The sequence below is a fragment of the Chiloscyllium punctatum genome, chromosome 26, assembly GCF_047496795.1.
Source record: "Chiloscyllium punctatum isolate Juve2018m chromosome 26, sChiPun1.3, whole genome shotgun sequence".
Classification (NCBI taxonomy): domain Eukaryota; kingdom Metazoa; phylum Chordata; class Chondrichthyes; order Orectolobiformes; family Hemiscylliidae; genus Chiloscyllium; species Chiloscyllium punctatum.
In genome coordinates, this window is record NC_092764.1 from 55941072 (window position 1) to 55955968 (window position 14897).

At 42.0% G+C, this 14897-nt stretch overlaps 2 protein-coding genes across 3 annotated transcripts in view; one reads left to right on the forward strand and one right to left on the reverse strand.

Annotated features, from left to right (window-relative positions):
- Window positions 1–5769, reverse strand: part of ranbp10 (RAN binding protein 10) — a 148610-nt gene extending 142841 nt beyond the window's left edge. Inside the window, exons 1-3 of one of the 2 annotated variants that reach the window (XM_072547451.1) lie at window positions 5473–5730; window positions 4687–4798; window positions 4541–4593 (exon numbers count right to left, since the gene is read on the reverse strand). In XM_072547451.1, coding sequence (XP_072403552.1) covers window positions 4541–4593; window positions 4687–4798; window positions 5473–5665 — 358 coding nt within the window. In that variant the 5' untranslated portion in view covers window positions 5666–5730. Of the gene's footprint in view, window positions 1–4540; window positions 4594–4686; window positions 4799–5472 lie in introns of both variants that reach the window. The other variant, XM_072547450.1, reaches the window with a different exon arrangement.
- An 869-nt stretch (window positions 5770–6638) lies between these two features.
- The window catches only part of tsnaxip1 (translin-associated factor X interacting protein 1), a 59460-nt gene continuing 51201 nt past the window's right edge, over window positions 6639–14897 (forward strand). The window contains exons 1-3 of the mRNA XM_072547449.1: window positions 6639–6735; window positions 10743–10842; window positions 14003–14115. Coding sequence (XP_072403550.1) covers window positions 6683–6735; window positions 10743–10842; window positions 14003–14115 — 266 coding nt within the window. The 5' untranslated portion in view covers window positions 6639–6682. The remainder of the gene's footprint in view (window positions 6736–10742; window positions 10843–14002; window positions 14116–14897) is intronic.

Genomic DNA, 14897 nt, shown 5'->3' on the forward strand with positions numbered 1-14897 from the left:
GCAGTTAAAGGCGGGTGAGTGTTGTTTGCTTAAGAAGGCAAATGTCTTTTCCCAACATTCCTGTACACCTGGAAGATAGATATGCACTTTCAGACTCTGTTCATTTCACTATGATCAGCAATATATTATGGATCCAATGTCCATTAAGCTCTTTGATCACAATTGCTGTGGACTGCCCACCACACATTCACTCAAACAACCAATTCCCAAACAGCAGCTTTGTGCTGCTAGAAAGTCTGCCACTGTTGGCAAGATTGAAAATATGTTTTACTCATACCTTTATAGTTGAACGTCCACAGCCCCAGCGTTGCCAGATTATCTTATCTTTACCTTACACTTTCCTCACCTATTAGGAATACTAGGGCCGACATAAAATGTTATAAAATAAAACAAAATTGTACATTTTGATAACAGTATTAATGATGCCCTCTCTATCAATCACAAACAGTAGTACATACTTTGACAGTCGCGCTACAATATAAAATGGGATTCCACTATTGCCACAGGGTAGTTTTCCAAGGCCACACAGTGTCAGCAACACTTTTATCAACATAAGAAGTGATTTCCACTGGGTAGTTGTTTCCTGCTGGCCTTTCCCAGATGAACTTCCAAATTGTAAAATTAAAAGTTGCAATCCTAATTTTCAAACATTTGAACAAGTGCAATGTTTCTGAACTGATGTGCTTTCATTACAGTGCAGAAACAGCACTAACTCCAAAGCGACAGATGCTACAGTATATTGCAAACCAGCTATCAAGGAAATAACAGATTCAAAGTTCAGTAACCAAGTCATTTTGTACCTAATAAAAGTAGAGATCTAACAGATTTCAAACTCAATACGTACATAAAGCTAGATTTTTAATATGATGTATACAGTCTCAAAAGCCAAAAGACATTAGATCATTTTTTAAGCAGATTAAAAAAAAGTTGTTTCAACAAAGAAAAACAGAATACTTGGATACAGCAGCCACACATCTTTTAACAAAATAGCTTATAACTTAAAAACATCTTCAACTAAAAATAATAAGTCTGTGAACATTAACTTTGGTACACAGCCACAAATAGAATCCATCCAAAGTTCTAAACTTTGTAACCTTGGATATATGTGTAAAAATAGCTACTTATATATTTATGTTATAGACACAGAATATTATCTTGGTTACACACATTCTGTATTCTTTTGCAAACAAAAAAATGCCTTGCACATTTCTTTATTACAGAGAACAATTACAAATGCAGACGCCATTCTACATGTCAAACTTTGACCCATTTTGCAACTTGACATTCTGTTGAGCATGAATGATCATGATACAAGATTATGCAATAGTTGGAATCCAAAACAATAAATTATATGTTAAATTATTACAAAGGGGCAAACAAATTTTGTTCTCCACACAATTCAAAAATGTTTGTGTACAGTAATTGGAAGAACTAGAGGCAAAATGAGACTACTTTCATGCAGCAAGTTATGATGACCCAGAATTCACTGCTTAAAACTGAATTTGCTTCCACCATCGTTTCAATTTGCAGTTAATTTATCCAATTGCCTTTTGAAGTGTAAAAAAATCTCTGGCTAGGAGGTAAAGCAGAATTGAACAGCACCTTCAAAGACCCTTCTTGGCTCATCATTTCAGATTCCAAGTTAAACAAAATTAAGTCCTTGCATTATTAGTGACATTGCCCAAGATGCCCACTCAGCTTAAATAATGCAGGAATAATCTTGGCTTTCTGATCATCCTGAGGCTGTTTCTCTTGCCCTCAATCAAGTCTGTAGTCAAAGCACCACTTTTAGACCAAACAGCTAGCTTGCGAGCCCTCTTCTTGCACTTAACATCATAACCTCACAAACTGACAAACTTTAAATTTTCCAAGTCTCCGTATGTATGGTCCATTAAATTCCAAATATTCTAGAGTACTCATGGTTCAGATTACCACTGGCAACATGCTTGTCAGTCTTTGGTTTTTTCGTTTCCTCAACTACTTCCAGCTGCACAGTGAAGATTCCATCATTAATTTCTTTGATTTCGTAATTCTGCTCTCTGCCTTAATGGGGCCTGGCTTCCAGGCATTATTTTTGCCGTTTCCTGTTTAAAAGAGTCTGTTTTTAATAGGGTGAAAAAGGCCCTAGAGACCATCATGTCTGCATCAGTCATCAAGCATTTATCTTTCTACTCTAATCCCATTTTCCAACACTTGCCCCATAATCTTGTATGCCTTGACATTTCGAGTATTCATCTAAATATTTCTTAAGCGTCTTGAAGACTCCCGCTTCTACTACCTTCACTGAAACCAATTAATTTGGTATTCTCTCTTCCTTACAATCATTTCAATTTTCTGCTCCACTTCAGTCTGCTTCATGCAATTCTTTTCAATATCTTGTAAAAAAGATCAAAGAGATATTTTCCCACCCTAGATAGAATACGATACACATTATCAAGACCACCTCAAAATTTAAATGTACCTAATGAGGCTTCTGATGTATCTAACAAAAGCTGTTTCATCTTCACAAATGACCCTGTAAGTCATGCACCATCCTAGTGTTCCAAACAATATTGTGCATGTTCTCCTGAGAGCAGAGAAGACTAAAGAAGATTTCACTGCTCAAAATGATAAAGGATTTTGATATGGTAAATAAGGATGAACTTTCTTCAATGGCAGAAAGTCAACTTAGAGGATGCAGATTTGAAAAGTAATGGCATAAGAATCATAGGGGAGATGAGGACTTTAATTTGTCATGATTTTACAATCTAGGCTACAAAGTCTGAAATAATGCTCGATACATATTCAATAGGGAATTAGACATAGCACACACAAATTGAACTTGCAAGAATAAAGGTGAAACAGCAGCAAATGCAAACTAGTTGGACAGTGCTTAAGAGCTAGTACAGATACAGTCAGCCAAATGAGCTCCTGCAAAAATCTGGATGGTTGAAGGTTTGACCTCTAGCTTGTGCTGATTGAGGGGATCTCAACTCGCATGACAGTCAAGTGAAATATCTAATTTCCTAATCTCAGCATACAAACGTGAACAAGGGCAAATAAACATCATTGATTTTCTACACTGAACAGGAACCAAAAACTTCAGAGACCCAAGTGGAATTAAGCAAATTCTGATTTCCCTGACATTTTCCAATAACGTACTCCAGGAGCAAGCTGTCTAGTTTCACATAAGGGAAAGTATTTCAGCAAGATCTGAGATGACTATCAGGATGTTTGGATCATAATTAGTGTGAATCATCTTTCAGAGAGAAGAAAGCAAGCACTATCTAGCAGCTTCTTATATTTGATATTGAGATGGAAAGGAATCCTGAAATGTCAAGTGAAGAATTATCATTGTAAATTTCCTAGTCAAAAAGGCAGTTAAACTCATCACCCATTTCATGGAAAAAATACACAAGACAGTTAATGAGTAGGCCTTAATTTGTAATCAAGCACAAAAACACAGTTGTCCACAGCTTGAAGCTTCTCTCATCTTCTGCAAAAGTCATTTTACCAATCAATTTGATTTATACCTCAAAATTAAAATGTACTAATAACAGGTCAAATAGCAATGCAAAGAATGATATTGCACAAGTACTAAAGTGCATGCTAATTCCTATTTAAAATTTTAACATGCCAGCTTTTCAATGTGAGAATAATATATCATATGAATGGATAACTCTTTAGAACAATGGCTCCTAACCTGGTATTAAATAGATTTTCCAGCTTGTCCACAAAAAGTCAAGCAATAAACAAATAAGTATCATACAGAAGTAAGCATTGTGCAAGACAAGAAGCAAAAGCAGGGTGCAGCCTTCACGCATGTAGCAGTGTGGACAAGTTGTCTCATCTGACAGCGGTCTGAATATGGCCAGATATAGAGCCGTAGGAAGATAACCAAGTAGAACTGCAATTATGAAGGATGTTCAGTCACGAGGTGAGTGAGCTCAGCAAAGAGAGTATTTTTTGTTAAATATTTAAGCAAACTCAAAGAAGAAGCCATCAAAAGACAGAGGTTTTCTCGTGTGCCAATATAATTTAGGTGGGTGCATCTGCATTAATCCATTGAAATGGATCCCTTCAGGCAAAGAGTTTGAAAACCACTGGCCTGTAAATTAGAATTATGCAATCGCACTCGATACCCTGAATCAACATAAACACAAAACCAATAATTTAAAAAAAACACAAGTGCTGATATCTTATTAAAAATGCAATCTTTCCCTCCAGACGGCTCTGCTGCAAAGACTGAACCAATTCCCTGCAATGCATGCAACTAACACGTGAGCGTATGCTAATAATGTCAACAAATATACCAAGAACGGGCACGTGACCATATCTTCAGTTTTACAGGGTATAGGAGAAACAAAAATCACAAGAAATAATAGTGCAGAGGTTGCCGAGGACATCGGAACCTTCAGACAGTAATTCAGACTAAACATATGTACTGTCGATGGAAAACACAAGCCAAAATAAACTGATCTTGCTTTGATTATTTTACACTGAAACCATTTAGGTCTCCAGGTTTTTAAACGCCAACAACAATGACACAACCGTGACTTACCGGGCAGCCGGTTCATATTGACACCCTGGGCTGACAATCCGATTCCCATATATCTGCAAACAGCGAAAGCTGCAATTATTAAAAGGAATCGTCCACCGCCATGAAAAAAGTCACGTCATGTTAAGAGTCGACAGGAATGGACTTACCCATCTCTGCCTTTGCTAACGATCTTCACCTCAAAGTAATATATGCCACAAGCAGCAGGGATCGGGTGCGTTGCACGAACCGATGCAGCATCTTTGTGGTTTTTTCCGTGACCTGATTTACAAAAATAATAATCACCTTCGGAGGCACCTGACGCAATTTTAGCAGCTGAATTATTCAAAGCCAATAGTTCTCGCCATGGAATTGCGTCAGTGTTAAAACAAAGAGGACCCATAAGGGGACAAATAAATCTTTTCTTCCTCGTAAATCTACCTTTGACCAAACTATCGGAATATCTAAATAAATACATAACCCACACACCCGAATACAGAAGTTAGCAAACCGGCAGGTGACGACAAAAAAATCTATTCGTTTTAAACAATACAAGACGCTCAGCCAAAAAGGGTTGTTTATTTTAAGTAACGATTAAATACGTTACTGCATTGCCACCATTGAGACGATCTGCACTTTGTTACTCAGATATCATTTGGTTAATCACTTCAATAAGCGGGCATAGCGCCAGAAATAAGATATAACTGAAAATCGTCTTTTGGGAAAGAGGAAATGTCTTGCATTTTCAAATAAAATAAAGCTTAAAATAAAATGGAATATTTTCAGGAGCTAGAGACGGATCAGTGACGTCGGTTAACATTAAGATCGTTACTTGTCATGGTACCAACCAACACCACTGATACGAGCACGAAAAAAATCACTTATTCACAACACGATCGCCCGTCGGTGACTTTTTTTTTCCACAGGATTAACCGAGATTATTCCACCGAGACTACCTTTATAATGAACACGGAGATTGTTTTGTGACAATCCGATATAGTTATACTTGTCCTTCGGGCTCCACGATCGAGGCAGTGGAGTCTCATCTTCGTTCACAGCCGGATACAAGCGTTTCAATCTCTCATTTAACTCCTTTTCTTGGTAATTCAGAGCCGAATCCCCGTGGTTTGAAGCTCCAAACTCAGCCATCTTGGATCCTATTGTGTATATATCCCGGATAACGAACGTATTATACTGGCAACCGATTGGCTGCCGCGCATCTTGTGGCCGCGGGTGGAGGAGGAGGAGCGCTAAAGCTCACGGGGATTGCAGTCCGTTCGTCGCTGCCAATAAGCGCCTACCTTTGGAGGTCGGACTACAACTCCCGGCCGGCGCTGCGGCAACTGAGCCACGCGTCAACACGGCGGCTGCCTCGGCAACAGATTGGCTTCAGCGAAACGCGAACGCGATGGCGTCAGGATGGAGGGGGCGGTTCGTCGGTGACAGGTACGCTGGGAGTTGGAGTCCCGATCCAAACTGTCAAAGTCAAGGAAAAAGAAATGGGAAGAAATGGTCGAGAGGAGTCGCTGCACTTTTACTTTCAACCGTTTCACCGAGAATGAGGTGGAGCCTGGGTGAGCCACCCTTGCACAGTTGGGCAAAAGAAACTCTCTCTTCCGTAATAACCAGGCTGACCGAACGTGTTGAATTAATCCATCGTTAACCGCCGAATGTGAGAAACCTTCGGCTCTGTTCCCTTTCAGGGAAACCGTGTTCAGTCAACATTGTTGTTTCTATTACTGTCAGTCACCTGTAACTGTATTCCGAAATCGTACTCGTTTGAGGTCAAACGAATAATCTGTTTATTGAGGTCTGATAAAACAATTTTAATTCATAGCTAAAATGCTTCGGCCTTTTTCTGGATTACTGAAAGTAATGAACATGATAATCAATGTTCGGTTCCCGGTCGGCAGGAGGAGGCTGTCGCTTTCCCATAACAGTAGACAAGCAGGAGGCTGGAAGAACACAGCAAGCCAGCTTGCATCAGGAAGTGCAGAAGTCGGCGTTCCGAGTGTACCTCTTCTTCAGCACTCAGGACTTTTTGCCTCTTTCTTATAACAGGCACCGGAAAGGACAGGCGGGGTCCTATCCGTCAGGGTCCTTGAGCTGTCACCATGGTGATGGGTCATACACAGGCAGATGCGATCCATCATCGCTTGGTGAACCATGTTCACCGATATTGGCGGCTGCGAGAAAACGCAGGGTCTCTCGAGCCAAGGGTAAGGCTTCAACGGAAGAGAGCGGAGGCACAACTGTGCCGGACCGTGGGAGGGCTCAGCGATGTGTGCACCGATACCGGCTGAGCTCGGCCAGGCTGGGAAAGACAGGCAGCCTCTGCTCGCCGCCAAGTTCCCGGTTGCTATCCCAACAGTTTCTCCATCTATAGATATTCATTGTGGTAGCTGAGAAGCCGTCTCTGAAGTAACAGCTGACAGTTTCTGAGTTGGAAAGTTCACTTTTTATCCCTTGCGACTTGTTTATAATTGACCCCCTCATTTTCCTTTTATCTCAGTTTTTAAAGGCGGTACATAATTCCGATTTTTTTTGTTAGAGCATGTACGCAATTGTCCTCTTTCCCCCTTCGCACATTATATGCTGTATCCTTCGGTAAAGTTCAAGTATTCAAATATGACGAGTGTTCTTCTTTTTATCCCTATTATTGAGCGGTGGCTAATTATTTTCCTCCACGGTGTTGCTACTGGATTGAGTATTTTTCTCACATAAAAACGGTGCATCAAATTTCATTGGGGACCAGTACAGGTAGTTCATCTATGACGCTGTAGTTGCAATCTAGCGAAATCTGGATTAATGGAAAATCGCTTAATCTAAATAATGGGGCCGATGGGGAAAATGGGGTTAGGAGCAGACCAGCAAAAAATCGCTCAAAAATCACCAAAAGTCTAATACAAAGTATAACACAGCGTCAATAAAGGTGTGAATCGTATTTATCAATGAAACAAAAATAGTACGTTTAAAAAAATTGTTAATGCAGGGTCAGAGGGTCATCGTGGTGCGTCCCTTATTCCTGTTAAGCAAGCGATATCATGTCTCTTCTAGTGTTATAGCCTTTCTTTTGTATTCACCACCTGCAATTTCATCACCAGGAAACTTCATGATAACATTCTTGTCACTATGCCCTACCATTGACTACCTTCTCCCCAGCCCCCTTCCCACACACACACACACCCCCCTTTAATCTCTCCACCTCGAAGGCTCCCTGCCTTCATTCCTGTGATGCTGCCTGACCAGCTGTGCTTTTCCAGCACCACTCTAAACTAAACTCTGTACAGTATGCCTCACAGAAAGCTGCTTTGTCGGCAGCTGACATTGGCACATGCGCAGAACAAAGCATGCAAAACAATCACTTCTGGAATCACATTATTGCGAACAAAGGTGAGCATTCTCAAAAATACCATTCCTTAATTCGTCAGCAATGTTATAAACAAATCAGATTGTCTAAACGGGCGTTATCCAAGAACTACCTGTAGAAAGCAATTAAGAGTCTGAGTACTGCCTGAGGTTGATTTGTCATAGTCTCAGTATCTAGGAAATAGAGTCATCGAGATGTGCAGCACAGAAACAGACTTTTCTGTCCAACCGTCTATGCTGACCAGATATCCCAACCCAATCAAGTCCCACCTGCCAGCACCCGGCCCATATCCCTCCACACCCTTCCTATTCATATACCCAATGCCTTTTAAATGTTGCAATTGTACTAGCCTCCACCACATCCTCTGGCAGCTCATTCCATACACATACCACCCTTTGTGTTAAACAGTTATCCCCACAGGTCTCTTTTATATTTTTTCCTCTCTCACCCTAAACCAATGCCCTCTAGTTCTGGACTCCCCGACCCCAGGGAAAAGACTTTGTCTATTTATCCTATGCATGCCCCTCATAATTTTGTAAAGCTCTATAAGGTCACCCCTTGGCCTCTGACACTCCAGGGAAAACATCCCCAGCCTGCTCAGCCTCTCACTATAGCTCAAATCCTCCAATCCTGGCAACATCCTTGTAAACTTTTTCTGAACCCTTTCAAGTTTCACAACATCTTTCTGATAGGAAGGAGACCAGAATTGCACACAATATTTCAACAGTAGCTGAACCAATGTCCTGTACAGCCACATCATGACCTCCCAAGCCCTGTACTCAATACTCTGACCGATAAAGGAAGGAGTACCAAATATCGTCTTCACTATCCTATCTACCTGCGACTCCACATTCAAGGAGCTATGAACCTGCACTCTAAGGTCTCTTTGTTCAGCAACACTCCCTAGGACGTTACCATCAAGTGTATAAGTCCTGCTAAGACTTGTTTTCCCAAAAATGCAGCACCTCACATTTATCTGAATTAAACTCCATCTGTCACTTCTCAGCCAATTGGCCCATCTGGTCAAGATCCTGTTGTAATCTGAGGTAACCCTCTTCGCTGTCCACTACACCTCCAATTTTGGTATCATCTGCAAACTTGCTAACTGTACCTCTTATGCTCGCATCCAAATCATTTATGTAAATGACAAAAAGTAGAGGACCCAGCACCGATCGTTGTGGCACTCCACTGGTCACAGGTCTCCAGTTTGAAAAACAACCCTCCACCACTACCCTCTGTCTTCTACCTTTGAGCCAATTCTGTATCCAAATGGCTAGTTCTCCCTGTATTCCGTGAGATCTAACCTTGCTCACCAGTCTCCCATGGGGAACCTTGTCGAACGCCTTACTGAAGTCCATATAGATCACATCTACCGCTCTGCCCTAATCAATCCTCTTTGTTACTTACTTTAAAAACTCAATCAAGTTTGTGAGACATGATTTCCCACGCATAAAGCCATGTTGACTATCCCAAATCAGTCCTTGCCTTTCCAAATACATGTACGTCCTGTCCCTCAGGAACCTGCCTCCAACCTCCAACAACCTGCCCACCACTGACGTCAGACTCACTGGTCTATAGTTCTCTGGCTTGTCCTTACTGCCCTTCTTAAACAGTGGCACCACGTTAGCCAACCTCCAGTCTCCCGGCACCTCACCTGTGACTATCGATGGTGTAACTATATCAGCAAGAGGCCACGCAATCACTTCTCTAGCTTTCCACAGAGTTCTAGGGTACACCTGGTCAGGTCCTGGGGATTTATCCACTTTCATGCATTTCAAGACATCCAGCACTTCCTCCTCTGTAAAATAGACATTTTGCAAGATGACACCATCGATTTCCCTATAGTCTGTATCTTCGATATCCTTTTCCACAGTAAATACTGATGCGAAATACTCATTTAGTATCTCCCCCATTTTCTGTGGCTCCACACAAATAGTAGGAAGTTCTAGGTGGGAGTAGTTTCAAGTTTATATGAGCCCTGATGGTAGCTCCATTGTTGGAGAGAGCATAATTCAACAATTAACAGGCAATGATACTGAGAAATGGCAAAAATAGGATCAACATTAGGCAATTTGATGCATTGAGCCCATTCCTCATTCAACACGCTAATGGCTGATCCTGTATCTCGAAGCCACATGCCCACTCATAGCCCTTAACCCTGACACCTTTCAGTTCTAGAAATCTATTTCTTTTTTAAATACATTTGGTCACTTACCTCCATGGCCTTCTGTGATAGAGAATTGTACAGGTTCACTACCCTCATTTCTTATAATCTTAGCCAAAATCATATCTTGAGGTCCCTTGTTCTGGACCTCTGGGCAGATCGCAATAATATTGTACCCATTTATAACTATTTGCACTGTTAGTTCATCTACTTTTTTGCATTCAGACATAGTGCTTTTTTACGTATGTATTTGTATCCAATCTTTTTGCACCTGGTCTTTGTTTCCTCTGTCTTCTACTTTTGCTTTCATTTCCATCTTTGTTTCCACTTAGGGTCCTGTTTTCCTGCCACTCAAGTTTAAACCTTCCCCCATTGTACTAGCAAATGCCTGTGAGGATATTGATACTAGTCCTTCTGGGGTGTGAACTGTTCAGCTTGTGCAAATCTCATTTTCCCCAGGAACAATTCCAATGCTTCAAGATTTGAAAACCCTCCCTTCTGCAAGATCACTCCAACCATGTACTCAGTTTGTCTATTCTCTTATTTCTAATCTCATTGGTAAGAGGCACTTGGACTGCACTTGTTGTACGTTTTCTGCTTTTCAATTCTGTCTCTCTGGATATGAACCACTTGTATATTCATTCTAAAGAAAATCTAATTTACCATTTAAAATTATCTTTTTTAAATTGCAGAGGAACAACAAGAAAATTGAATGCAAATGCCCCTCCCTGTCTGACATATCAGCTACATGGTAGCAATATAAAATACCATCTTCCACAGAAACAATTATTGGTAAGCGTTTTGATTAAATAGCCCTCGAAAAATATTATCTGCAAATCTAAAAGATTCAGTCAAAATATGTGGTGTTGGAAAAGCACAGTCTGTCAGGCAGTATCTGAGGAGCAGGAGCATAAGCTCTTCATCAGGAATGTTTGGGGGGGGGGGAAAGAGGTGCAAGGAGGCTGAGAGATAAATAAGAGGAGGGTAGGGCTGAGGGGGAAGGTAGCTAGGAATGCAATAGGTAGGTGAAAGTGGGGGTGATATTCAGAGTGGAGGGTGGACAGGAAGTGGGCAGAAAGAGGTACAGGTAGGACAGTTCAAGAGGGTAGCACCGCGTTGGAGGGCTGGATCTGGGATAAGGTGGGAGGGGAGGGGAAATGGGGAAACTAGTGAAATCAACATTGATCCCATGTGGTTGGAGGGTTCCAAAGTGGAAGATGAGGTGTTCTTCCTCCAGGCATTGGGTGGCTAGGATTTGGTAGTGGAGGAGGCCCAAGACTTGCATGTCCTTGGCGGAGTAGTAGAGGTAGTTGAAGTGTTCAGCCACAGGGCAGTGGGTTGATTAGTGTGTCCTGGAGATATTCTCTGAAATGTCCGCAAGTTGGCATCCTGTCTCCCCAATGTAGAGGAGACCACATTAAGAGCAATGGACTCTGTAGATGAGATGTTTGAAGGTGCAGGGAAATCTCTGTCAGATGTGGAAGGATCCTTTAGGGCCTTGGATGGAGGTGAGGTGGGGGAGGTATGGGCGCAGGTTTTACACCTCTTGTGGTGGCAAGGGAATGTGCCAGGAGTACAGGGTGCATTGCCCTCAACAAGGCACCTAATGAGGGAGTCATGGAGGGAATGGTCTCTGTGGAATGCTGAAAGGGATGGGGAGGGAAATATATTTCTGGTGGGGTCTGACTGTAGGTGGCAGAAATGACGTTGGATGATGCATTTTACCTGGAGGTTGGTGGGTGAAAAGTGCGGACCAGGGGGATTCTGTCCTTGTTGCAGTTGAAGGGTTGAGGTTCAAGGGTGCAAGTGTGCAAAGTGGAAGAGCTGCAGTGGAAGGTATTGTTGACCACGTGGAGGGAAAATTGTGAAGTAGGAGGCTATCTGGGATGTTCTGGAGTGGAATTGGTTCTCCTGGGAGCAGATGCAGAGGAGGCAGAGGAATTGGAGTAAGGGATAGCGTTTTTACAGGAGAGAAGGTGTAGTCCAGGTAGCTGTGGGAGTTGTTGGGTTTAATATACATGTCCATCTTCAATTGGTCCCCGGAAATAGAGAGATCCAGGAAGGGGATGGAGGTGTCTGAAATGGTCCAGGTGAATTTGAGGTCAGGGTGAAAGGTGTTCATGAAGTTGATGAACTATTCAATCTTCTCTTGGGAGCATGAGGTGGCGCCGATACAGCCATCTATGTCGTGGAGGAAAAAGTGGTGGTACAGTGTCGGTGTAGCTGAGGTAAAAACAATGACTGCAGATGCTGGAAACCAGATTCTGGATTTGTGGTGCTGGAAGAGCACGGCAGTTCAGGCAGCATCCAAGCAGCTTCGAAATCGACGTTTCCGGATGAAGGGCTTTTGCCCGAAACGTCGATTTCGAAGCTACTTGGATGCTGCCTGAACTGCTGTGCTCTTCCAGCACCACTAATCCAGAGTCGGTGTAGCTGTGGAAGATGAACTGTTCCACATATGCGATGAAGAGGTGGGCATAGCCTCATCCCAACCCACCAACCGCAACAAGGACAGAACCCTCACCTTCCACCCACTAACCTCCAAATACAACGTATCATCCTCCACTGTTTCTGTCACTTTCAGTCAGACCCCACCACCAGATATATTTACCTCACCACCCCTTTCAGCATTCCACACAGACCATTCCCTCCGCGATGCCCTTGTTAGGTACACCCTCCCTCCACCCCCTGACTCAACTTCCACTCTCGGCACCTTTCCTTACCACTGCAAGTGGTGTAAATCCTGCACCCACACCAACATCCTCACCTCCAAAGGATCCTACCAAGATTTTTCTGCACCTCCAAACATCTCACCTACTGTGTCAGTCGCTCTCAAAGTCGTCTTCTCTACACTGAGGAGGCAGGACGCCAAATTGCAGAACGTTTCAGAGAACATCTCTGCTACAAACGCACCAATCAACCCCACCGCTCTGTGGCTGAACACTTCAACTCCCCCTACCACTCCACCAAGGACATGCAAGACTTGGGCCTCCACTACCACCAAATCCTCGCCACCCAATGCCTGGATGAAGCACATGTCATCTTCCGCCTTGGGACTCTCCAACCACATGGGATCAGTTTCCCCATCTCCCCCCACCCCAACATCTGATCCCATATCCAGCTCTCCAACTCGGCATCGGCCCCTTGAACTGTCCTACCTGTCCATCTTCCTTCACACCTATCCACTCCACCCTCCACTCTGACCTATCACCATCAGCTTCGAACTTCATCTACCCATCGCATTCCTAGTTACCTCTCCCACCCCACCCTACCCCTCCCATTTATATCTTAGTCTTCTTGGGGACCCCCCCTCACATTTCTGATGAAGAGCTTGTGCTCAAAATGTCAATTCTCCTGCACATCGGATGCTGTCTGCATGGCTGTACTCTTCCAATGTCACACTTTTTGAGTCTGATCTCCAGTATCTGCAGTCCTCACTTTCTCCTAAAGATGTAGTTGCAATACAGTATAAGACAATTAACATTTGAACAAAACATACTTTGAGTGATGTAGCAAAACTCTGTATAAACATCAATAGAGTTATGAGAAAAGTGAGACTTAATTTCTTTTCTTAAATCATAGCATGGTTTACGTTATAGTAATAAACTTATTGCATTTTGCTATGGACCTTTGATTAACAGACAAGATTATGTTCTTCCTGGTCAGATTATTTGATCACTTTGCATCATTTGAATTATACCTTGATGATGTCTAAATTTCAGTTTCTCCCTTTTTTTGTAAACTTTCTGTTGTCTCTGACCTATGTGGAAGGTCATCAGATCCTGTATCTGGCTCATCACCTGAGCAGCGAAGAGGCCCAAGAAGAACAAGGGAAATTTGACACCTGGTTTTTTTTTCTCTCTTTTGTAGTTCTTCAATACAAAGTCATTTTTTAAAAGTAAGTAACCATTTTTTATGTAATACTCTAATTTTATACTCCATTGCTATGCAGCCAAGTGTTGAAAAGAATGATGGATACCTATCCAACTGGCCTGGACATGTGGGTGGAGAGATTGTTCAACAAAAACAAGCATTTCAACCATCAAATGTCAATAGATTTCATGGGTAAGAGACGGCTATGATCATGGAATTTGTTAAAGTTTATAATATGGAGATATAATCGCTCTTTCTACATATAAAATTGTAAATGAGAGGGTAAATGATATGCCATTGGAGTTCCTCTGTTAAGCAGTGCCCTCCCTAAAATGGAACTGATCAGATCCAATTCGAGTCTGTTCTCATTTGTATTGGTTTGGGGGAGTTGGGTGCAAGGGCAGCAAAGCAACATCCAGGATTTCCATTTAGATGATAGGAATGGGAACAAGCAATTCTGCCCCTTGAGCCTGTTTCTCCATTAACTTTTATTATGGCTGATTCTTACTACAACAACATATACCCAATGTCAATCTACTTCCTGTGATACGTAAGAACGTAAGAAATATGAGTAGCCTAATTTTAATCTTGATTTTTGAACATGTCAGTTGCAACAACATTGACAATGTTTTAGGAGAGGTAATTCCACATTTCCACTATGTTTTGTATGGAAAAGAAATCACTTAATTGCTGCATTATTCAGTTCCAATTGGAAAAAAGTGACCTCTTATTCTGGATAAGCTGACGAGGAAATAACTTCTCTGTACCTACTGTATCATTTTTTAAAATCATTTTAAATTTGAGGGGTTGCAATCCAGGTTGTCACCAATAATTTTGACATTTTGCAGTCACTATATAAGAATGTGTGTGTATAGGTATCTGGTGGGGACAGAATTGAGCTCTTGTTTGATGTCCTATTCCTGTGGTCAAAATACTTGCTCAATTTGCAAAACTACAAATCAAGGGACACTTTT